Raw genomic sequence first — 24,757 nt, 5'->3', positions numbered from 1 at the left:
CTAGTGGCGAAGCTTTACACAGCTTTAAGCCTCTTAGCTCGCTGTTTTAGGTCTCTAGACAACAAGTATACTAGATAACTCTAACCGCCCTCATCAACCCCTCATGTACTACAGGAAGTCATGCAGAGTGTACGCTGCACTGCCTGTCCAGCATGAAGTGAACACTACATGGTCAATAAAGTGCAGTTTTGTCCCCAAAAATAATTGTATTGTAGTGACTTTGGTCAAGTGGCCTGAAATGATCCAGATGGACAGGTCCTGTTCTCTGTCTGCTGGATATGTGCAAAAATCAGTTATAACAGCTTGACAGACCAAGGGTATATTATAGACTCCACTGGGGGTTTGTTCCAGTTTGTTTGAATGTCTTTTTGCCCCCTAGTTTCCCTGCACAAATCAGTAAATTGTCCGTAAAAGATTCTTACTTTCTTCTTCTTTCTTCTTTGTTAATTTTCTCTCATGAGCCATGAAAAACATCTTAAATAGTAAATACTTACTTGCTTCTATTTTATTTATATCAAAAACAGAAACACAAAGAACTATGAACTTCTACCACGGTCTTAACAGCCCTCCCGTTACCTCACTTTCCAAAATGGCAGCCTGCAAATTCACCACAGAGTTGTAGCAACAGCTCAACGCCGATCTGTTCCCATCAACTGCGCTGATCGAAGTTATATCTTTGGCCAGCTGATAAGTGATTGACTCTATAATCCCCATGTGGCTATAGCTTATTGGGAGGGATTATCTGGTAGTTTTCAAGGTCTTGATACTGTAGCTTTATCATCTGCTGCAGAGTTTGTGTCATCATCTTATTTATATAGTTAGAGTGATTGTTTTTGTTATTTTTTTTTTTTTTTTTTATGTTTCATGCTGTTACTTAATGTAACAGTTTTTTGGTTTTTTTTGCCCTCTCATTCTTTGTTCCTTCCACCACGGAGAAGCAGGCTTTTCTTCTGGATTTCATGTTCCTTTTCCTGTTTAAGTGGAGTGAAGATAATTTGGTTTTAGTCCATGATCTTAATTATAATTATGATTCATTTCAGATCTAAGATTATAAATGTTACCGAGGCCATTGCCCTAACGAAGGTAAACGTTTACTCTGGTAAGAAAAAAAAAAAACACTATCAAGAAATGCCATACTAATAAAAAAATCAGTGTCAAAAATATGAATGCTGGCTGTGGAAAAACATCTCCAGGTAGATTATGACATCTGTCAAGAGAAATAAAAGGCAGACCTTCTTCTCTAAGGTCACTGCAACTATAACACATGTGACAAACTCTCCTGTGTCAGGATGCCTTTAACTCTTACTCCCAAAACCCAATGCAATGAATTTGCCCTGACGAAATTACACAAGCTGAGAATTCCTATGTATCAGATATAAGGTCTGTATTGTTTTCTTAAAACCAATCAAATTAGAAAGATTTTGATCCTATCAACTAGGACACCCACAAAAGAAATGATGCATATCTTAAATCCCTCTCTGCTGCCTTGATATTCAACATTACCTGCAGGGTTTTTCAAATGTTCTTTAGTAACAGCATGGCATCAGATCTCCAGCAGCCCACTAAAAACTGCACTTATTGAGCCACTCTAAGAAAGAAAAATCTAGACAACTCACTAATGAAGAATTATAGAGGTATCAAAAAACACTGATGGGGCCATTTCTCAACAGCTCAGTTCCCTCTTGGCCTCAAACAAAATGTTGTGATGATTTCCATTCAGGATTTCGTGTGACTCAATCGGACCCAGACAGGAATTATGAAAAATCAGTGCTCCCCTCGGATCACTTACAACCAAATCTTTGTGTGGCCATAGACTCAGATTTAATTTCTGACATCCAACACTTAACTTGCCTTTGTGGAATGTGATGTGATTTACAGGCAGCTTTTGGAGAAAGTAGGAGCGTTTGAGATAATGCAAAATTCACGTGGTCATGTATGAGTAAAGTTGCATCGATGTATGAATCGCAATAGTGATTTAAATATGATGAATCATGCAGCCCTACTAGCTAATCGTCAAAAAAAACACTTAATGGAGTTTTAACTAACTCTGTAATTATTTAATGTCTTTTATAATGGATTTTTTATTTCATATTAAATATGTGAATATATTATTGCTAATGTGCATGAATAGAGATATCACATTTTAGACAGATTTTTCGAGGGGAAGAGAAAACATCTCTCGGAGCTCTATCACTTAATCACTGTGAAAGGCTATTTTATATGGAACTCACAGGCACAAGCCTTTGGGGAAGTCTTTAGCACTGAGCACATGGGAAGGTAATGAATATTTAGTTTTCCCCAGTGTGTGTGTGTGTGTGTGTGTGTGTGTGTGGAGATGATGAAGGGTAAGCTGCTATCTAACCTGGTCCCACTCTGTGAATCCCCCTCTTGTGCAGCGGCTACTTTTCCAGCCCTGTGTTGCAAACCTGTGGCCGGAGCAGTTTTCCGTCCTGCTTATCTCCCCCACAGCTCTTCCCCTTCTAAATCTACTCTAAATCACATGAGACTTTTGCCTCACCGCCTCTGAGTATGTCATTTTGCTCTTTTCCTCCTTCCACCCTCCCTCCAAGCCCCCCACATCCCCTGAGTTTTTCCTCTCAGCTTGTGTGTCTCTTTCAGTTTCTTTCTGACTGTGTCTTTCCTTCACTTCTGTCCTGCCAGCACAATCAGTAGCCCTTAATTTTCTCCTCAACAAGGGGGTTCATTTCTTTATTTTTTTAAGTTCCGTGCTCATTGTGATTAAATGGATATTAGGCCAAAATAGTTATTTGTTTTATTTTTCTGTCAGGTATGGGCCATATTAACATATTTGCATCTGTCTTTTTGTAATCTATAGTTTTCTATAGTAAATACATTATCAGGATTAAATAGTGAGTAGGCAGATTTCCTGTAATAGTGATTTGTAATAATGAGTATTTACATCAGCCCAGATTCCATTTGAAAAACTCTTAACTTGTGAAAAGTGCACCTGACATTTGCCATTTTGTAGACAAGTGCTCCACTTTGTGGCAATCCTGGCAGTAAAACAAAGAACATTGTGTTGCGTCAAAATGAAACGTTTCGACAGTAAAAGTCCCTCTAAATAACCTTCCATTTCAAGCAAAACCGCCATCACTCCAACTTCAACAAAGTGCAACACCACATTGCCTACTGCAATTTGTGAAAGCCCAAAATAGCCGGCTGCAAAGATGTCAACCTCCAATCTGAAGAAACACCAAAGAGACAAAAATGACTTTAGCCTTTATTCTGATAGGACAGCCAGGGAAGGGGGGAGAAAGGGGAAGACATGCAGGGAAGTGCCACAGGCAGGAGCTTGACCTGGGCTGCTGCCGAAGACCGAGCCTCCGTACACGTGGCACGCAGAACTGCTTTTTTTAAGTGTAATTTGAATTTACTAACTGTAAATGTCGAATATATATAGTATTGTTTTATTTGCTTTGAAAATGCTTTGAGATATATTTCAAGCAACATTATGTCACTTTTTTTTTCACTACTAACCACCTCAAAATCATTTCAATGAAACAGTGTCTTATCATAGGCAAGTCTGGTTCTCTTGGCACTTCACTTATTTCAAATATGAACCTGATATAGTGTATAATAAGACATAGGTGTTCATAATTTTTGTGTATCAAACAAAACTTGATTGACTTCTATAATACATTTTATCATTCATTCAAGTTGGCCTTTTCATTGATTAGAGAGGATATCATTTAGGAGCTGTCTGTAGAGCAGTGAAGTCGCAGACAGCAGATGTTGTGTCGTACCTGTCGCATTAATATGCAGTCAGGGTTCCTTAGAAGAGCACTACAGCCCATTATTGAGTGATGCTCTTAGTTATACTGTTAGCAAAGTTAACAGTGTCAACATTGAGTATTACTACAATCAACAACATGCTGTCACTACTTATGCCTGCCGCCCCACTAATAACACAATTAGTGACGGTGTGCTAAACTGATGGTGCTGATGTTTTGTTTGCTGCTCCCTGATACATGCACACTTGGTTTCACTCTTCAATGTGCCTTTTGTGTAGATTTAACGTTTCTCAGCCCTGAGAAACATAGCTTTTTCCTAAGTCTCCATTAGACATTGTTACTTGGGCCATTAATGTGAACAGCACGTCTCTTTTCTGCAGTTTCTTGATGTTTACAGACCATAGAGTCTACATTTTTTAGCGGATCGCTGATCACAGAGTTGCCATTGATTTAATGTTTTTAGGACTCAGACTCACTAATGGCTGCACAACCAGAAGTAGACAGATATCTAGACTTCCACAACCATCAGCCACCAATCAAAAAGCGATCAATAATTCATCAAATTGAAGAAAGAATTTACTCCATGGACATATTACTGCTCATTTTAGAAAAAAATAAAAGGAAGACAAGAACTCAAACCTTTGCCTTCCATCAAATGATCCTGCCATCTGGAGGAAAAGGGCATTTATTATTTTTAGAGAAAACAAATGTGTCATGACCGTGCCACATTTCCAATTGAGACAAGGCTGTGATTCTTACGTAATTAGGCAGATGACATGCTTTCCAGAGCATACAGCTCTTTTACTGGCAGCCTTCTAGCGACTGTTGTCCTGCCAGACGTGTATACAAGTGATTTAGGTGCTCTAAGCGGACTCATCATTGCCAGGCAGTTACAGTGTTAGCTGTAGACCACAGCATGCTCTCCCACACACCATCATCATGCCTCAGTACGAACCTACATTTAAAAAAAATCAACTTCAACCCTCTCTATTTCCGTCCATCTATCCATCACTCTATTCTGTTATCCTTCCTTCTCTGAATCACAGCTTGGAGGTGTCGAGCGCTTTTCATACTTCTGAAGGGCATGATTGATTTTTCAGCCACAGGTTTGAATCGGCTGCCCTCAGCCTTGAACTGCTAAGCACTGGGAGCGCACTGACCTTTCACTTGTCTCTGCTAAGTAGGCAGGCATCACTTGGCTGTCTAACAGATGCCCATGTCACACTCACTGCACACATCCCAAATATCAGCTAAAGGTCGATGCTGAAAGCCAGGGAGGAAAAGCAGTGTGACCTATCATTAAACTAACTTTCCAGATAATTATCAGTGACCATACCAAAGCAACACGGACACAAACTACCTAACAGCATTGAACCACTGAGTAATTATGTTTGTATTTGGATTCCTGAAGTGTTTGTTCAACTACTTACAGGTAGAGGGGTCACCTTAATACTGACAGCAATGGTAAAGCAATATATTATTGCATATGGTATGGAAGCTTTGGGACAAATGAAAGAGCTCCTCTTACTTCTCCTCATACATCAGATATGTGACGGAGAGACTAGAGGGGAATAAATCTGTCTGGCCAGACAATGAAATAGAAGGGGGGACAAGGGAACAAACCAAACTTACATTAAAGGTACGCCATGTCCAACTTGTCCAACACACAATTTCTGTTTCTGAAATTTTCCTCCAGCAATCTGTGAGTTAGAGAGGTGGATGAGGCCTCCAGGTGTTGCTGTGGTAGAATAGATCATTTGGACAGGAGGAGTAATTTGACAGTAAAACATGCTGGATGGCATCAGTACCTCCATGGCACTGTGTGATATCACATTGCAAGCCTCAACGGCTGGCCCAGTTTGGACAACGCACTCGTCAACAGCGTCCAGATATATGCTGGCCACGTCCCCTCTTGTGTACTAAATGATCCAGTGGATGATATGTGAAGTGATGTCCAGTGGGCCGACATGGCTAAGCTGGCACAGAGGGCTACCACTGTCTGGCAGCGGGGTAAATGCTGTTTCTCTAGCTTTGCTAATGTTTTCCATCTTGCCCTCCAGAAGATTTTTGATTGAAGCTTCGTTCTTTTTCTTGTGGAACCCAGAAAAGTAGCTCACTGTGAATACAAAAGAAATTCTGGGTCTGCTGTGGAGAGATAAGTGATCAGAGGAATAGCTCAGGGAGGAAAATGATCAGACGAGGGGTTGTAAACATTTGTTTCTTGTCTTATAGAACATGATCATTTAATGTGAATCTTTTCTTAAGCATGACTTTGTGTCAGAGGTGTTGGTTTTATGAAATGCTTGCAAATATATAAAATGCGCCACAGATTTTTTTTTTGCTAAATCCTCTTAGCAAGTGTGAGTCAAGAGCTCATAAACAGTCTGGGCTAATATCAGCTAGTGTTGAAATAGGTTTAGAGAGCATTTCCTGGAGGAGATGATAAATTGTTCAAATTTGAGTAAGTCTGGATATGATATGGACAAACTGTATGATAATAGCTTTAAAATGAAGCATCTTGGGATTACGCTGTGTTTAGATGTTGCGGGGCTCTCATATTTAGCATAAACTGTGCAATGCTCAAAGGTTCATTTAAGAGTTATTTACAACTCAAGTTTTAATGGTGGAGAGATGAGGGTGAGTTCACGAGTCCGGCAGCCTGAGGAAATAAGCTGCTTTGTAGTCTTTTGGTACGGCAGCAGATATTTCTGTGTCTTTTGACAGACGGCAGATGGGTGACCAAGCTGTGGCTGGGGTGGGCGTCGTGTTAAGACTGATCAGTCTCTAAGCGCGGGCATTTGGTCTTTATACTCAACTTAAGTGTTCATTATTCCATTTATTCCTTCTTCAAACATGCGCAACATTAGCCTTACTTTCCCTGTCGATACAAGTGTAAACAACTGGGCATGAGTACCGAAAAATATAATTAGATAAGATAAAATATACATTTTATACAACTGCATTTTTTAGCATAACAATCATGTTGCAGTCATTTTGTTTGTTTACCACTTATCAAAATGTGCATTTACGGAGCCCCCTAAAAATACCTTCAGCCCCGTGGAATCTTTCCATTTAATCCGGCCCTGCTTTTTGTCTCCTTTCAGTATTGGGGCTTCATGTGGCTCTTCTGAGGGATCTGTGCTCCTGCATCCTTCTTGATGTGTTAATCGAATTCAGTTTTCTCTCTGACAGGCAACATTAATGGTCTAACCTTTTAGTGGCCTAGTTAGATGTCACATTCACAATTGTTTAGTTTTTTTTGCACAGTGTCAGAACTTTATTCTATTTTTTGGGAAGTAAAATGACTCTTGCCAAGCTTTGTAATACCCTGCACTGCTTTTCAAAACCTTTGAAATATCTTGAATGGTTATAGGATCTTATAATAGCAGTTTTTATCTCTGTTTCCTGTTTGCCTTTCTCTCCTTCACCTCTCCGTCCTTCGCCCGTGGTTTCGCCAAACATAACCTACAATCTTTAAAGTTCGTCCTTCACACAATACAGCTCAAATATTATGTTATTCAGTGAGGGATGCTGCACTTTCCATCCCAGCATGAAGTATGCGTTCAACGAACTGCAGTGTTTTCAAAAAGGAAAATATTAATATGTAAGGACTAAGCACTGAAAGTCATGATGTGAATGGCAGTCTTTATGATTATATGAGATTGAAGATTTGCATTTTTTCATTCTTTTGTAAACATTGTGCTATATTTACAGGTGGTTTAGATCATTACAAAACATCTGAAAATGTAGCCCGATTGTCATTTTTGTATTTGTTTAATAATAACATGTGAAAACCATCATAAGATTCAGGTTAAAAGGTTATTTCCTATGTAAATCTTGCTGTGTGACTGAGCTGACTTTGTCCTGGCTGTCAAAATCACTTAGGGTCTTGGTTCTAATAGAGAGCACCAGCAGTGTTTCACAGCAGTGTTTTTCTTTTTGGTCTGCGTTTGAGATGCATTCCCTATGTGTAATTAAGTTCAAGTCAGAGGAGTCTTTGTTTGTCGCTCTCTGAATCTGCTTTCAGGCAGGAGCAAACACTTTAACACCAGGGTGACACAAATAACTAACTAAGAAACTCAAGCATATATCTACCTCAACAGTCATCAAATTAGGCTGATTCATAATTGCTGAGCAACATGTGCAGCGTAATACCAGCGGCGAAGCAGAAATGTGTTGCAACACATTTGCAAATGCATATTTATGGGCCTTTGCACACTGTTTACGAGTGAATTACAGTTAGAAGACTCATGTCTGCCTTTGTTTTTCTTTTTTCGAGACCTTCATGCACCACCGCATCAACACATCCGCCAGAAGAACACAGTCTTGCACCCAGCGAGGGTACTCCTTGTATCTCCCAGCGTGTCCTTCACCGCTTGATCACTCGGTGATGCAATGCATGGGTAGAGAGGGAGAGAGAGCCGGCACGGTAACAGTGGCCCCTGTGGCGCACGGCGAGGTGTATACGCCTCTGCCTTGTCTCGTAAGCATCACTCCGCCATTGGCCCTCGGGCAGAGTGCTCGCTGACACCTGTGTGCCGCCCACGCCTCTCAGTGGCATTCCATTCACCCTCTCTCATGTTGACATCAGGACTCTCTGCCGCTGCCTGTAGACATGTCAGCATCTTCCCCTCCTCTTTATCTCTCTCTCTGGATGGGATTTTTTCTCATCTTAATATGAAAGGAATGAAAAGTGGCTTTGGCCCTGCTCAGTAGTACATGCCGTTGTGTTATGTCTAATTGACTCTTTGAATCTGCATACTACTTGACAGTTGAATACACAAATTATTTACCTTATCCGGTATCCTCGGGTCTCATTATATCTGCTACCCCCACTTAGATCATCATTTAATTATGAAATTATGTCTGTCTACCCTTCTATGCACCTGTCAGCATCTGCTGTATCTAACCTTTCTGTCAGCCGTTCTGTCTACATGCCGATGCACCTGTACACTAATCTGCACACTTCATACACCTTCACACCCCCCTTGGCCTTTCTCAGCAGCTTACAACCCCCAGGCAGAGTCATTTTGTAGGGAAGTGATAACATGTCAGCGCTGCCTCTTCCTGGCAGTCACACTATGCAGCCTACAATCACACCATGTGCTAGCTCCACATATACTTTCATACGCAGCTCACAATCATGGACATACCTGAGGAAAACCTAAAAATGGTTTAGCACATGTTTCCAGGCCTACTCTGGACAAGAGTTTTTACTGAAGCGTCAACCACTAAAGCTGAAGGCTCCAAGAAAATGTATTGTTTTCAGATTGTTGTGAAAATGCCCAGAATCTCTGAAGGAATCATGCAAGTACTGAACTAAAAACTGCATGTAGAAATTTTAAGTTCACTTTTATTGATAACGTCAAGCAGTTCTGGAGTCACCCTGCATTTTTTAAGCGTGATGGACTGCACACCAACCTCGGGCGCTTGCTCACAACATAATGCATTGTATTACACCATGACAAACTGCTTCCCCCGCCCACCTCGGTTGATATTATTAAATCCATCATCTCAGCTCGACACAATAAAGCCAACAGAACTTTGAAAAGACCAAACGTAAACAACAGCTACAGTTTTATTTTTAGAGGAAGTAGAGGAAGTAGTATAGGTGGCGGCACAGATGTAGACTTAGGCATATTTTAAGTCTTTGACTATAATGCAACTTTAAAAAAAAAAATCTTGGTCCTTTCTTCTGCAGTGACAGTATACAGATCTTTTGAATCTGAGCTCATTGCATGTATCATAAAGAGCACTGTTGTATGAAACACGTATTAGTCTCAGCAACAAGATAGTTGTTAGCATGTGTTGACTCAAGTCCGGTGTAGCCAATAACACTCCTGGGCTGTTGATCTCCAGAACAGACATTCGATTGCTGAAAAGTGTATTAAAAGTGAAGGCACATACATTTCAGTGACCATTGTGTTACCCAAGGTTCCAATGAATTGCTCATTTACATGACTGATACAGAATCACATGTTGGGCTGTGCTGCACCTCGCTGTGCTCGCATCATTCACTGGCTCGCCTCTGTGTTTCCATCAGCCTGTTCCTGAGCCAAACAGGTAATCTACTTATGTGAGGGCCACATTAATGAATTGGTTTCCATCGGAGCATGGTGTGGGCTTCGTACTACTGGATGCCACAGAGACAGCAATTATTCAGTGACATCCCAACAGTGCATCGAGATGGAAATTGTACAGACTTCATTTAGTATTATCAATAACGGCTGTTTTTGTCATGAAAAGGCTTTGTGAGCACATGTGAGCTCTGTCATTTCATCACAGCACACACTCACTAATATTATCCCCCAGGGTGGCATGCTATATCATCCTCTGCCCAGGAGAATGGCTCCTATTTTGCAGAATTATTCCCAACCCGGGGTGTCTTTGGGGATTGTTTGTCTCCAGAGATAGTAACTGTCCTCGGGATTGATAAGCAGATCTGTCTCTTACTGAATGTCGTCAAAGAACGTACTGTTTGAACCCTTCTTTGCCTACGAAACTTTCAAGAGAGGTGAACATGTATTCTGCAGCGACTGTTATACCTGCCAGCTGCCTCAAAAGTTACTGAGTGTGTTGTTTTACTCTCGTGAGCAAAGAAGACAGTGTCTTTTATTGTCTCAACACCTGTGAATCCTTTCAGCAAAGACGCTTCTGTTTCCGTTTGATACAAGTTCTCTGCACTCTTCATCTTCAATTTAGCTAATTGGCTAATTGGCAGATCTTCTTTGTGGAAGCTCTCACAGCAGTATAGGGGAGAGTTGCTCTATAAATCACCTCAGAAAGAACATCTCTGGTGTATTTTATTATTCATGTTGTAAAATGTGTTGGTGATGAGGGGGTCAGCAAAGACTCAAGATTAAAAAGCACTGAATAATATGTTATACGCTTGGACTGGAGGTGTCTAATCGCCTCCGGTCCATGTTTTTTGTAACTCTGACTGTAAAGATATTGTCTGCTCCTAGAATACCCTTTAACACTGACATTGACTGTATAATAGAATCTGACTGATTATTGCCCACGACGCTGTCACAGATTTCTTTCCTCAGCTGTAAATAATGTTGAAAGAAAACTGTTAAAAGAAGGCAAAACTACCACGAATGCCTGAACGCATATGCACTCATACACACACCTCATACGCAGAGGCGAGAGAATAAGCGAGAAAGCAGTCGCAGTATCACAAGAGGGTGTCACAGTGAGCTGACATTATCAGCTTAAATCAGCCCTCACCGACACACCGCCAATGCAGGGATCCCTGCTATTCATGGCAGCTGTAATTTCTGTGGAGAGCGGTGACAATCATATCTGCTGGATATGATTACCCACTTGTATGCCTGATAGTCGAGCATAGTCATTAGCTGTTACAAAGTCTCACATATCAGGGGAGAAACACTCAGATCTGTTCACAGAGACAATTCTTGCTGCGTTCACTATCCAATATTTTGTTTGGATATTATTCATATTTTTTTTATCTGAAATAAAATAAAACTCTTTTTTAATTGAGACTTCCATAAAGGATATAATGTTGATAGAATTTGATGAATCAATAAATATTTGGGTTGTGGATTTATTCTAAGCATTTACATTTGTATTTATTTTATTTTTTAAGTACTTTTTGGCCTTTGGCTTTATTGATAGAACAGCTGAAGACTTGGACAGGAAACAGGTTGAGAGAGATTGGGAGTGACACGCAGCAAAGGTCATCACTGGTTTCTGCACTCTGTAACTTCAGTGATCACAGCATTACATGCATGTTTACTTCAAGGTACAAGTTTTCAACACGTAACATTGTTAGCACCTACAGACATGGGATTTGTCTTTATGATAGTGATGTTGCACAAAAATTGCACACAATGCCAAATTCTACATAATGTTGCTTTAATGATCTGGCCTATTTTTATCATCCTTCAAGACCAGACAAAACAAAGGTTGAATCGCAATGTACCGGGTGGGTTATGTCCCTGTACCATTTGGATGTTTTCTGTCCATCGTGGACTGCCCACTCTATTATAGATAGATTTCAGTTTGTCGTGTGCTTTCAAGTTGGTTTGAGTTTGATGCATACACATGAAAGTATTGAACATTTTATCCAACTTTTTCCTTATTACTATAGGTGAAATATTGCTGTTGTTTTATGCAGTACCAGCTTAGCAGCCCACACATGTTCTACTGCAGCAGCTTCCTCCATCATGCTCAAAGATCTCATTCATCCATAATATGCAGGGTCTGCCCTGGTGTCTCCTGTCAATCAGTTGTTTCCGAACACCCCACTGAGAAGGAGGGGAGCAGTCAGGAGTCCTGCTCCCCTAGACCCCAAATAATCTCAGCCGGTTACCCTCAATACAAAGGAGCAGCAGTTTGATACAGGGTTGTTCTTGAATCACTGAGCTCCATGCTTGACCCAGCAAAGCGAGAGCAGCCGCCCTGCAGAGAAACCTCATCTCAGCTGCCTGAATCTTCTCATTCTTGTCGAATGACCATAGTTGAGAGTTGGAGCAAAGACTGGGTAGAGAGATGAGAGCATTGCTTCATAGCTTAGCTCTCTCCTATGCTCTGATATAAAGGTCAGCATTGCTGCTGCTGATGATGCACCTAAACCCCTAGTCAGTCTTTTGAGTGTCCCTATCCTCACTTCTAAGTTATTATTGGATATGTGGGAAGATTTGGCTTTGGTCCAGGCAGTTGTGGATTATTTGTTTGTGAGTCTTATTTTTTTTTTCATAAACTAAATTGTGCACCCTTAGAGGGAAATCATTTACTTATTCATTTACCAGGGCGGAAACAATTCTCTGCTGTATTTCTGTACTAAATCTTTTTCATGTATTGCATCTGGAGACTGGAGAGAAGTCAGACTGAACAGTAAAACTACCAGAGGAAATGACAAAGGAAATCAAGGCAGAACAAAATAATTGGAGCAATAGGTGGCTGCTGTTTCACAGTTTAACAGTGAAATTCTAATAATAATGCTTGACAACAAGACTCTCACTCAAACAGTGAATTCTTCAGAGGGAAAATCAGGGGTTGAAAGCTAATAAAGAAACAAATACATATATATTGAGCCACCACTCAACCATACTGGTTATGTCTCTGGTAGTTCTTTCCAAGATAGTATAAACTACTTACTGACTTACAAACATTTATACAATCAGAGTCATTAATGCGTACTCTTTGCGCTGATCCTGTGCTGAATCTTTTTCGTGCATTGACTGAGGATTCAATAATTAGAATCAGCCGTCTTAATCAGTTTTAATTCAGCCCAAACACTTTTTTTTTTTTTTTTTTTTTTTTTTAATAAACAGGGGCTTTTATGACAGCTTTTGTTTTCCTCTTAACCCTTTCTATGCTGAACCTTTTAATTTTGGAATGTCTGCCTCTATGTCAGCTTTACCGGGTCCTTAAAACTTTTACTGTATGATTTGTGGTCCTTTCCCAGGTTTCCTCCAGTTAGTGAGCTGGCTCCAGTTGGCACATCAGTGGGGACGATTCTCGCTGCTGCTATCAATCAAACCATCTTCTACTCCATTGTGGCAGGAAATGAACGAGGTAATATGGATCATATACAGTACCACAGAGCCAATTAAAGGTCCAGTGTTAGCAGAAATGGGGGAAAGTATTGGTAGCAAATGGAATATTGTGGTATAAAAATCCCCTGAAACTAAGAATTTTTATGCATTTGTTACCTTAGGTTACATTTTTTGGTTTTGTTTGTGTTTTTTTCTCTTTTCTTTTAAAAGCAGATGCCACTAAATCTGTGACAGTTGGTAAATGTTTAGCAGGGCCCAAAAGCAAACAAACCAGACTGGGAAAGGTTTTAAGAGATATATTGACGATGGTGATAGTGCAGGTGTATAGCTGGCAGGAGCTGAGTGCGGGGAGTGCGGCCCCATGAACAGAAGGGTTACTTGAAGTTGAGCTCCGGTGAGTGCTGGACAGCAGGATGCTGGCTTAATGGCAGAGCTGTAGCCTTTTCTGCTGAAGTACAGAGTGGAGCTTGGGTGGCAGGCTCAGACAGATAGTGGGGAGGACTGAAACGAGTGGCAGAGGTGTGTAGTCTGGAGGCTGGAGGAAGATGTCCACACTGGAGAAGACGAGGAGAGACAGGGTTAGGTTCATAGGAGGGCAAAAATACAAGCATACAAATATTCTCAATAAGCTGGTAGGTCTGATCTACCATGTAGTATAGACAAAACAACCTGGCAACAAATGCAGAGTAGCCCAGAGCATTTAAGCTGGAATTGATGATATTTGCTGCAGGTGTGTGAGACAGAAACTCCAGCCCTCCAGAAAGGACACGCCCAGTGTCCGCCTCACCTCTGTAACACACACAGGCAAAGGAAAAAACACTACGGACATAAAATCCCCCCGAAAAAGTCCAATTCATGACACAATCCTGCACACCAGACCCTTAAGACAAGAATTCACATTTTCAAGTGAATGTTTTTAAATTACTGACAGTAATAGATATTTTGTTTCCTGAAACAAATTATGACACATGCTCTGTGTTTGCAGCGGCAAGCCCTCAAGTCCCTTGTTTTATAATATAATTTTCCTACGTAAGGCAAAAACACTTTTAAGCCAGTGTGTTTGCCACTTTTCTAAAAAGCCTTTCCTCTGAAAACTGCAGATGTAAAAAAAAAAATTAAAAATAAATCACATTAAAGAAAACCAAATAGTGTTTTTACCAACATCAAATTATATGCAATCACATGGATTAAAGCAAAAAAAATCTTTTGACTGGATGTTTTTTCAAGCTATAGCTAAGTCATATTCCCAATTTGTAAATTGTGAAACATGTTACAGGGCACGTTACTTGACTTATTGCTAAAAAAATAAGATAAGGTTTACAGCCTCACCACACACCATGTTCTCTAATGCAGACATCAAGTTTAAATATTTGACCAACAGTGTTTTACAGGAGGATGATCTGAACAGCTGTTCTATTCACACCAAAAATGTTTTTTGTCTTTTCAAAGTAATTTTCAATCTATGGAATCAAACTGTGCCTTTTTTTGCCAAGCTTCTCTCAAGTTTTACTCTTTCAAATAGTCAACCATCTACAGAACTTTTCAGTACGCTATTTTTCTACTTCTTCTTCTTCTCATCATCATTATCATTGATTAGTATTATTATTAATAATATTGTTTAAAGTGAGCCTCTTATTGTTTAACAGAAAAAATACATCATACAAACAATGACTTTTTCAGCCTTGTCAGTCTGAGATCACCTTTCTGTCATCACTAACATACTGTTAATAATCAAAGAAGCTCTGAGGCTTCACATTTGTTCTATATGTTATAATACAAGATTTCAGCATTGAGCTACAATCAGGCTACATTCATGATTTTTTACAGTCAAACTAGCCAAAAACTTCTTATTGATCATTATAAAGTTTCAGGGCTTTCCTGTAACCATGGTAACTCACAGTGCCAGAGGGGAGGGAGAGACGCTGAATGAAGCCGTTTATACAGATACACTGCAGACAAAGTCCAGACTATAGTTGTTATTTCACACATGTAGCACACAACAGGAGACTCTCCATGTCAGACAAGTTCTCACGTGTTGATTAAACTCAAAAACTAATTGATAATGTAGCAGTGCAACGAGTCCTTGCTAGCTAAGCAGCTAAACTTTAGCGCCACTTTCTTGTTTAGATCCCGCCCTGTGTGGGTCACTACACTGTCATTGGTCAGGCGCGCACGCGCTGTTAACGATACCATTGGCTGCAAAGTGTGACAATCTGTCAATAAAAATCAGCAAACATTTGTTCTCCTCCGATCTACATCGATCTCATAAGTCGCCTCTGTGAAGTTTGAATGACAGAAATCCGTCGTAGCGATGGAGAACTTCAATCCATGCAATCACATTTTGACAAACTTCTGCCAAAGCGCCCACATTTTTTTTTTGAAAATTGTGGGATGCACATCACAGCTATGGGAACGGTTTATCTAGATAGAAGTGGAGAGGATAATTTTGACACACTTGCAGCTTTTTGGTTGCTTTTCACACATAATTGTTGGTAAAGTCTGAAGAGCATAATTACACCCTAGCAGAGAGAGAGAGAGAGAGAGGAGACCAGACAGGTGTGAAGTCTGATGTAGGTGTTTAAGCCAAAACCTGATGACGTAACCTTGAACTGGAGAGTGCAATGAGTGGAGAGGAAGCAGTCAGTTAGTAATCAGTACTTTTATAATGACACACACAGAGCCAACAGGCTACTGATGTGAATTTACGGATGTACCACTAATGTGAGTTTACATACGCTATTGTGAGAGAGTAAAAGCCTGTAATCAGTTAATCAATCAATCAGCTAACTAGCCAGCCAGCCGTCTGTCAAAATCATTATCTTAAACCACAGAGATACATAACTGTAAAACATTTGGTGAATAAAAATTACCAGGCCACTGTTTCCACAATTTGGCATCCATAATGAAAATCTTTCGTGTATTCTCCCGAGGATAAGTCAGTCAGTCAACATGCTTTGCTCAGTATAGGCCTTAAAAGTTGGCTGTACCACAGGAATAATCATTCTCCCTTACTAAAACTTATTGGCATGCAGGAGGCATTCACAACATATGTTCTTCTGTGCACAGAATCCTTTATCGGTTGTAAGTGCAATTTTTCTCATTGATATCATTCATAATTTCAGAGATATTTGAAGTTTTTCTGCCATATTTTCCAATTCAAGGTTGTTTTCATCGTTCAAATCCCATTAACACTCTAGAAAATATTCAACTTATTTTTTGAAGCTTTGTCGCCTCGCAATTATAATGGTAGTCAATGAGAAATCACTTCAAACCCACTAATTTTCCAACTCTTCTCCCTCCTTCATACATGCTCATAGAAACTCCATTCAAACTATGAAACTTTCACAGAGGTTAAGGCTATCTCACATAAATTCAACTTTGTCACAGCATGTATACTTTCTGGACAATCACAGGTCAAACACTGGTAACTTTTCAGCCACTTTGATATGTTTGCATTGGTGTGTATGGGGTGTTGACAGACAGAGTGGAGGAGCCAACTGACAGAGTGGGAATGAGCTAAAAAAAAGATCAGAAAACCTTGTCTTCAACTCTCCCTCCCTTCCACTATTTTGACTCCAGCAGAAAAATAACGACATCTGCTTGTAGGTACGCTCGTGCTGGTGTTACAGCACGAGCGTACCAAAAACTGCCAAAAACTTTTGGCTCGTGGGCGTTTAACTGACAGGAACACCGACCAACTGCTGCATTAAGTCCCTTTAAACTGAGAGGAAAAATATCTGGAGGCAGGCAAAGACGTCCACTTATCTGAACCGCTCCACAAGACACATTTTTGACCACACACATACAAAAATTTCACAAAGTGCTCACAAGACTCTCATAGTTCTACCATATCATTATTTGTGTGATAGCATTTACTGTTTTGGAGGGAGAGGAGTTATAATGTGAGGTGAGCCTCAGCTGAAATCACTATTAAATCAGCTCTCGCAGTCCGTTACAAGGACCAGCCTGGTTACCATCACCGTGGCAACCGAGATCAACTGGGCAGACACACAGTGAGACAGATTTATCTATGAGTCAGTTTAATACATGCACAAATGACCACACATGCACATACACACACACTCGCACACATGCTGAAGTGCACACTCACATGCACACAAACACACACAGTGTATTTCCCAACATTTTAACTATAATTAAACTCTTATCTTTTCATTCATTAAAGCCAGAATTCCATCTAAATATTGAAATGTTCCCAATGATCGATACATTGAGATTTGTTGAATTTCTCAGTCCGGTTCAGAGTATTTGACTTATTCTCACTGTTACATCTCTTCATACTTCATCAGCTGCTTTTCAACACAAATTCAAGCCAGCATTGCAGTTTGTCTCAAAGCTTATATTCTATGTTTAATGCATGTTTAATGCTTCATTCTCACCCAACTATTAGGACTTCAAATGAATTAAAGCCACCAATTCAGTTTGGCCTTAGCTTTTTATTAAATCCTACATTATTTTACAGTTTTTAGATATTATGGACATTATTCAAAGTTTTCACAGCCAGGAATGCACATTAGGCTTCAGATTCTCAACAGGGAGCATTCACAACAGCAAGTTCTTCAGAACTTTCCTGCTCTAGTTAAATACGTTCTACTGTTAATTTAACATAACAAAAACTACAAGTTAATTTTATCCAAATAACTCTGAATTAAGTTTTTTCTAACTCTAATTTTCCATGTTCTACAGTGAGGCCTTTCTCATAACTTAATCACCAGCAGAGCCTGTGAAGGTACTAAGTGTCAAAATACTAGTGAATTGTTTTTATTCATTTTATCCGAGCCATGCATTTGATCCAAGCATCATAAGGTTAAAAAAGGGGGATTAGGTTTAAAATAAATCAGTGCTTCCATGTATTCTGCTCTCTTTTTTCACATTTTATGTTCTGCTCTGATTATGTTTTGGTTCCAGGGCATTTTCAGGTAAACAACAGGACGGGCGTAATCTCCACAGCTAAACCTCTGGATTATGAAAATGTGACCACCTACGTCCTGCGGGTTCAGGCAGATTCGATGTTGGTTGTCATGTCCAACCTGCGTGTGCCTTCTAAAAGTAAGAATGAGCAGCTGATAAATGTTGCATGTGATTCCAGGTGTTGCATTTATATTTAATCATAATCCGTCACTGTGACAGATTATGACTAAATACAGTAGTCATTCTATCCTATCCTATTTTAATCCATCATATTTATTTTTCCATCAACTGCTGTTTTTATATGTTTTATATTTATGGGTATTTGTGGATTATTACATCTTTAATACTGCCTGATCAGCTGTGCTGTTAAAATGATGGCAAAAGTACAGTGTACTACAGAAACTACATGGCCTAATGATTATTCAGCTTGTACATATAAATCTATCTGTGCTGCCTACATTGTTAGGCTGCATATTTGGATCAAAACAAGGAAAACATTGTGTTACAGTGTGTAGCTGTACTGTTATGCTTTATGCACTGCTGCCTTTCTTCACTGCACTGATCCAATTGTCTAATTGGTGGTGGGTTTGCTGCAGCTTCTGGTTGGTTGTTTACTTTCACTCCACTCCACATGAAGCCGAATTTAAATTGATTAAGGATATACTGTATTGGTGGTTTTCTTGTCCAGCTCAACAGCTGCTTTTCCAAAATCTGCATTGGTAGCCTGGGTAAGTCTGTCCGCTAAGGCTTTTTTATGAACTAAGATGAGATGTCAGCTAAGTTGAGTTAGTATGTTGCAGCACCACCAATTATTTTTTATTCATTTTTGGAATTACTCAATGCTTTCAATCTGTGGTGTCTGCTTTCTATAGATCTTTTGCTGCTAGACTACTAGTACAATGAAAAACTTTGTAAAAACCATGTGTGTGAGTCTTATCTGTCAGTCATGGTAATTAATAAAGATAACCTTAGAAATATGATTTATCCCTCCCTTCAAAGCAGCTTGTCAGTCCAACAGTGTCATAAATCCTAAAAAAGCGCTATGTCCAAATTAGTCGCAAGGAACAATTAGGTATGAGATAATTTGTTTTAATTTAGGCTGACCACGCCCAAAACGAGGGCTGATGACAACACATTAATCAAAGCAAATTCTACATCAGTGCAGCCCCTTTTGTTTTTCCATTGTTAAAAGGCTAACTATACCAATTCCACACTTTAAAGTGGGCTTACAGGTCTAAGCTAATACTACTGCATATGTAAAAAAAAGTAGGACAACTGTCTCCATTCCTGGAAATGTAAAATATAATATAAAATTTCCTGGAAAACTGTCCACTGCACTTGCATTTAAGTTTATGACAGCAATGACTCGGTACTTAGACCCTCATAAGGTTATCTTACAAGACAATCGGGGAGGCTGTCTTAAGTACGGTTGGGGACTCGAGTGGCCCAATCAGGCCACACTGCAGACAGACGTTCCTTAAAATACCATCAAACACAACTAGACCAATGAATGAAAAATGTTTTTTTTGTTTTACTTTTCCCTTTTGTTCGTTTTTTCATCAACAAATCAGAATCTTCTTCTTTTTTTAGTGCAGTCTCATAAGCCGCTTCAATCCAGTCAATTGGATATATGAACTTTACCCGTTACAATATTTAAAAAAAGAAAACAAAAAAAAAAATGTTTTCATTCAGTGGCGTAGATTTGTTGGTCCATTATTGTTTGATGGCACTTTGAGGGATGGCTGTTTCATGTGTTGTGGCCTGATTGGGCCATGTGAGTCCACAACCTTACTTAGGACAGCCTCCGCCGTTGTCTTGTAAGATAACCCGATGAAGGTCTAAGTACCGTTGTTTTCAATAAACTCAAATGCAAGTGAAATGGACAGTGTGCGAGTTTGTCTGCCTTCGGTCTTCCTATACGCACCTGTCGACTCTGAGGTGTGCAAAAGCTGCACTGTGTATATAAAATTACCCTAAAATGCCTATCCCAGTCTAGCCCAAAGATTCCACCAGATAAGTGTCCGCTGCATATCAGCTCCGTCCCAGCTCCGGCAGTCCGAAGCCCGCCGGAGCACGACGCAGCAATTCAGCTGAATTTAGCACCGAGCAGACAGGAAGTCACGCACTGAAACAACAACATGACATGTGGTTACTTTTCAAAATAAAACACGCCATGTTGACGGCAGCACAAAAATCTCAAAACAGAGACAAATAAAAACTCTTCTAGTAATACTTTAGTCGGGAACACTTCCTGATATTTTTATAACACATACTTATAACTGTGGTCATGAGTGATTATGTGATTATCCCAGGAACTCATCGGTCTCACGACGCCAGTTGTCGACAGTACTGCAACGGGGCAAACTCAAAACGCAACTGATGGGAGTTGCTGGACGGCAGACAGCGGAGCAAAACCTGATTGGAGCCGAGTGACATCTCCAGTGTCAATTTATCGGATTACATGCAGCTTCCTCTAAAGCCACAAAGTCGTATATATTTTTTTTATTATTATTACATATGCAGTAGTACTCCAAAGATCTGTCAAAACACTGATAATGTGTAAAATTGATGGAGTTACCCTTAAGGCCTCACTGCGCTTGAAACAAACTGCTTCCCAGATCTCTCAGAGAATTCAGCATATTTTGCAAGTCTTGGCGTAATAAATTGTACAATTGGGCATAATGGTGCTTATTTTATGTCTTTAAAAGCATTCATAATGCTGCAGTCACAAAAAGTCACTTGAGAAGCTTGAGAGAGCAGTCCAAACCTCATTAACTCATACCTTGCTAATTGCTGCTTAAAGCAGATGTGTTTGTCTGTTTCAGAAAGTTACATAAATTGTCAGACTCATCGGCATTCTTAAGATGTTTGCCCATCCGAGAAGCAGTTAGTCTGAAGCCTACCAAGACCTTCAGACTGCGCCCTGTGATGGCCATTCTCCAGATGGAATATCATTAGGGTTTGTTTATGGACAGTTTACTGACAAAAGGTTTTGTAAAATGATGGATGAAGTGCTAACAAGTTGGGTTCATACCACACCCCCGATCTATTTGAGCTACCATGAAAAATCAATGACCTCCTCTACCTGCCTCTGCTTTTCGCACGGTCCGTCTCTCACATACTGATGACACCAATTACAAGTACACAATGCGCAGGCACATACACACACACACACTTATCTGATGGATGTAAAGTAGAGGACTCTTGCTCTCACACAGGGGAGAGAGAGCCTCCCTGGCATCTGGCTGACATCTCCTTCTGCTGGCAAAGTGTGGAGGAGCCGGTTTTTTTTTTCTCACTTGTACAATATAGATCAGGGCTCCACAACAGGGAATATGTCTGTCCTCATCAATGTGTCTTTATTGAATTTAAATGATCAGAGCCTTACTCGAGGGCAATGTTGTATATGTTAGCACATATGCTTACATACTCTGACATTCCATGTGCATCCAGAGTGAGATTTAATCAAGCATGTTCTTTAAATGATAATGCGCTCTTAAGCACACTCTCCTTTGACAGCAACCCCTCTTATTGAATGGACTCGTATCTCCCATGCATGTTTATGAGTGTGTGTGTGTGAGATTGAGGTAGGAGGGTGTGCGGATAGATTTATGTTTTGTTTTGTTTATGACCTGATACTCTGAGGCTGGAATATTGCCACTTTCTACAAACAGGAGTGTCTGCTTTTGGGCTTTCAATTGTGCTGTGTTTTTGTTTGTCCAAATCCCCCGGCACATCCTTAGCTCCAGTGCCACATGACTTTACATTTTTGTGTGCCGCCAGAAGAAAAATGGTCCTTGACACTACATATATTTTACTGTAACTGCAGTGTTGGAAGGATTTTGATTTTGCGACACACATATTTATGCTGTACATTGCACACAGCAGCTGCGACAAATTAGGGGGACAAATGTTTCAAGTCTGTATATGTGTGTTTTCCTTTTAAAGGGACAGGGAGAATATTTCAAAAGCCTAATAAAAAGGCTAGGTTCTCTAGCAAATTCAGTATTAAAATACCATCTTTTCTCCAGACCTTCTTGCTGTGGGGCAACAGCGCTAACCACTGTGCCGCCATGCTGCCCAGATTTACGTCAATACCTTTATTGTTTCACAGAGCAATTTTTTGGCTTTGTCTGTTACTAATTGGTTGGTAAACAGAATGCAAACTGGCTTAGTTGTTTTTCCGATCTAAATATCGGGGTCAGTGAGAGAGAAGTCATCGACATACTTACGACACTGTTTGTCTTGATTTCAAATTATTTGCTGTAATCAAAACAAAATGAACCTCCTCATTATTCACGGAAAGTCTTCAGCTACACCAATAGCTTCCCACAGTGTTTTAATTAGAAAGAGTTAGGACTAAGGTTTCTCAGTCCAGCGGCATGTAAATACAAATCCACTTCAAATAGTCATTGCAGTGCAGCTGGAAATTACTATTAAATGAAGAGGGGTTTTTCTTAAACTCACTCAGTCGACTTTTGGTCAAAATGAAACTGAGCAAATAGTCTCTCTGTTGCCAGGGAGTGTTCTCACATAAACTGTTTTTCTGTCAAACACAAAAAAGCCAGATAATTCTGATTTCTCAATATCAAAATACAAAAAAATGTTTTTCAAAATTAGTCACACCACCTGCCCTCAGGAGAGAAAAAAAAACAAAAACACAAGTACTACTTTATTTTTCAAATTGGAGATGGCTAGCCAAAGGGATATCATTTGAAATCATACTGAGATGGTTTTCACTGATGACTAAACTTCTTCAAAATATTTTGGGAAATGATTTCTCGTTTGAAGTTGTGGACCAGACGATGACCATGGGAAAATTACATTGACGTGTCAGTTTTTAGGCTCAATTATGAGACATTTGATCAACGTCAGATTGGGTAACTTCAGAGATATGTATTCAGCAGCAAGTGGCCGTTATGATAAGAAACTTTCCCGGCTTGTGTGTCCCATTTCTTATTTCGTGACAGTGTAACAAACCTGGGTTATCAGATTATTGACATTCAAGTACACAGACTGGAGTAAAATGATGTGTGTTTATTTTTTGTTTCCCATGAACTGCTAGAGACCGACTACATCTGTCTTGTTCCATTTCCTTTTTGCAGCTAACACAGCCAAGGTGTATATCGATGTTCAGGATGAGAATGACCACCCTCCCGTCTTCTCCAGGATGCTCTACATAGGCGGCGTGACAGAGGACACCAAGATCTTCAGCTCTGTGCTCAAGATAGTGGTAAGAAAACATCAGCTCTGCTCTGCTGTTTTTGATGGTTTTTGTTGTCAACATACGTGGAAACAGGCTGAGACTAAAGTCCCTGGGGCTGATCCCACTTCCTCACACTCACCCTGCAGCCATGGTGGAAGAATTCATCCGATCTGCTCTCTGCAGCACAGTTTCATCTCCTCCTCTATCGCTCGCTACATCGTGTCCTCAATTTCGCTCTCCTCACTGTCTGCCTTGTCCACGCACAGGTAGGATCAGAGTGAGCCGTGTGGTGTAATCCAAGCATGTTCACAGGAGCATGGCTGGACATCCAGTCGGATTATCAGCCGGCTCTGCCAAGGTTTCACTTTGTCATCCTGTGTACTCAACTGTACATCTGGTTTTTATCCATTGCTGGCTGGTAGTGTATACAATGGCAAAAAATCTTGTACAAAATCCTTGTGACTCAATGGCCACAATTGCCTACCTTGAATGTAAGTACTACAGCTGCCATAGAGTCCTGCGTTTATGTGAGAACCTACAATACGTTATGAAATGAAAATGACAGGTTTGTTTATTTGTCGAGGTTTCAGGATTTTTCATTATGATTTTTGAATATGTTATGTTAACTTTCATATGGTGTCTCATATGTAATTAAAGTAAATTGTGCAGACATACAAGGGTGTGATGTTATTATCCTCACTCCTATAAATATGTTTTTGTCCTTTTGTCTCTACATCTGTTACTGTTCAGCCACCAGCTGAGAGAAATGTTGATGTATCCATCTGAGTCACATTCAGTTATTATCATACATTCATAATAATGAGCTTAATGAGTAGCAGTTGTACAGTGTGCACTTTATTTTTTGGCATTAGGTTTTGGCATTAGGCAACATATATACATAAAGCAATAATTTCAGACATTACTCCAGGTTGAAAAACATTATTATTTATTTACAATTAGCATTCTCAATTAAACATGCTAAAAATGAGCATCACTCAAAGAGTCAGTGAAGGGCAAAGCTCTTATAGTCAGTGGTAGAATGCATTTTTGCTCAAGTACTGTGCTCATGCACAATTTTGAGTTACTTGTACTAGACTTGAGTATTTCCATTTTCTCTTTATATTTCTATATTTTGAAAGCAAATGTGCTTTTTTTGACTCACTACATTTAAATGATCAAATTAGCTACTAGTTAATTTGCAGATTGAAAGTTGCATCACAACCAAAGTAGTCAATTTTTACATTTTTGAAAACAAAACACTGATTTCGTTGATACCTCAAATCCAATAATTAGACAGTTGGGTAATCAGTCCACTCATAGTATATGCTATATTCATACATGTA

The 24,757-nt window shown here is 39.8% G+C and overlaps 1 protein-coding gene across 10 annotated transcripts in view; it reads left to right on the top strand.

Annotated features, from left to right (window-relative positions):
- pcdh15a (protocadherin-related 15a) overlaps nt 1–24,757 on the top strand; it is a 261,181-nt gene that overhangs the window by 197,498 nt on the left and 38,926 nt on the right. For all 10 annotated transcript variants that reach the window (XM_030442377.1, XM_030442376.1, XM_030442374.1 and 7 more), the window contains 3 exons: nt 13,186–13,295; nt 18,206–18,346; nt 23,314–23,441. In XM_030442377.1, coding sequence (XP_030298237.1) covers nt 13,186–13,295; nt 18,206–18,346; nt 23,314–23,441 — 379 coding nt within the window. The remainder of the gene's footprint in view (nt 1–13,185; nt 13,296–18,205; nt 18,347–23,313; nt 23,442–24,757) is intronic.

The sequence above is a fragment of the Sparus aurata genome, chromosome 15, assembly GCF_900880675.1.
Source record: "Sparus aurata chromosome 15, fSpaAur1.1, whole genome shotgun sequence".
Lineage (NCBI taxonomy): Eukaryota > Metazoa > Chordata > Actinopteri > Spariformes > Sparidae > Sparus > Sparus aurata.
The sequence above is the reverse complement of the archived record's forward strand: the minus strand, read 5'-3'. Positions and strand labels throughout refer to the sequence as shown.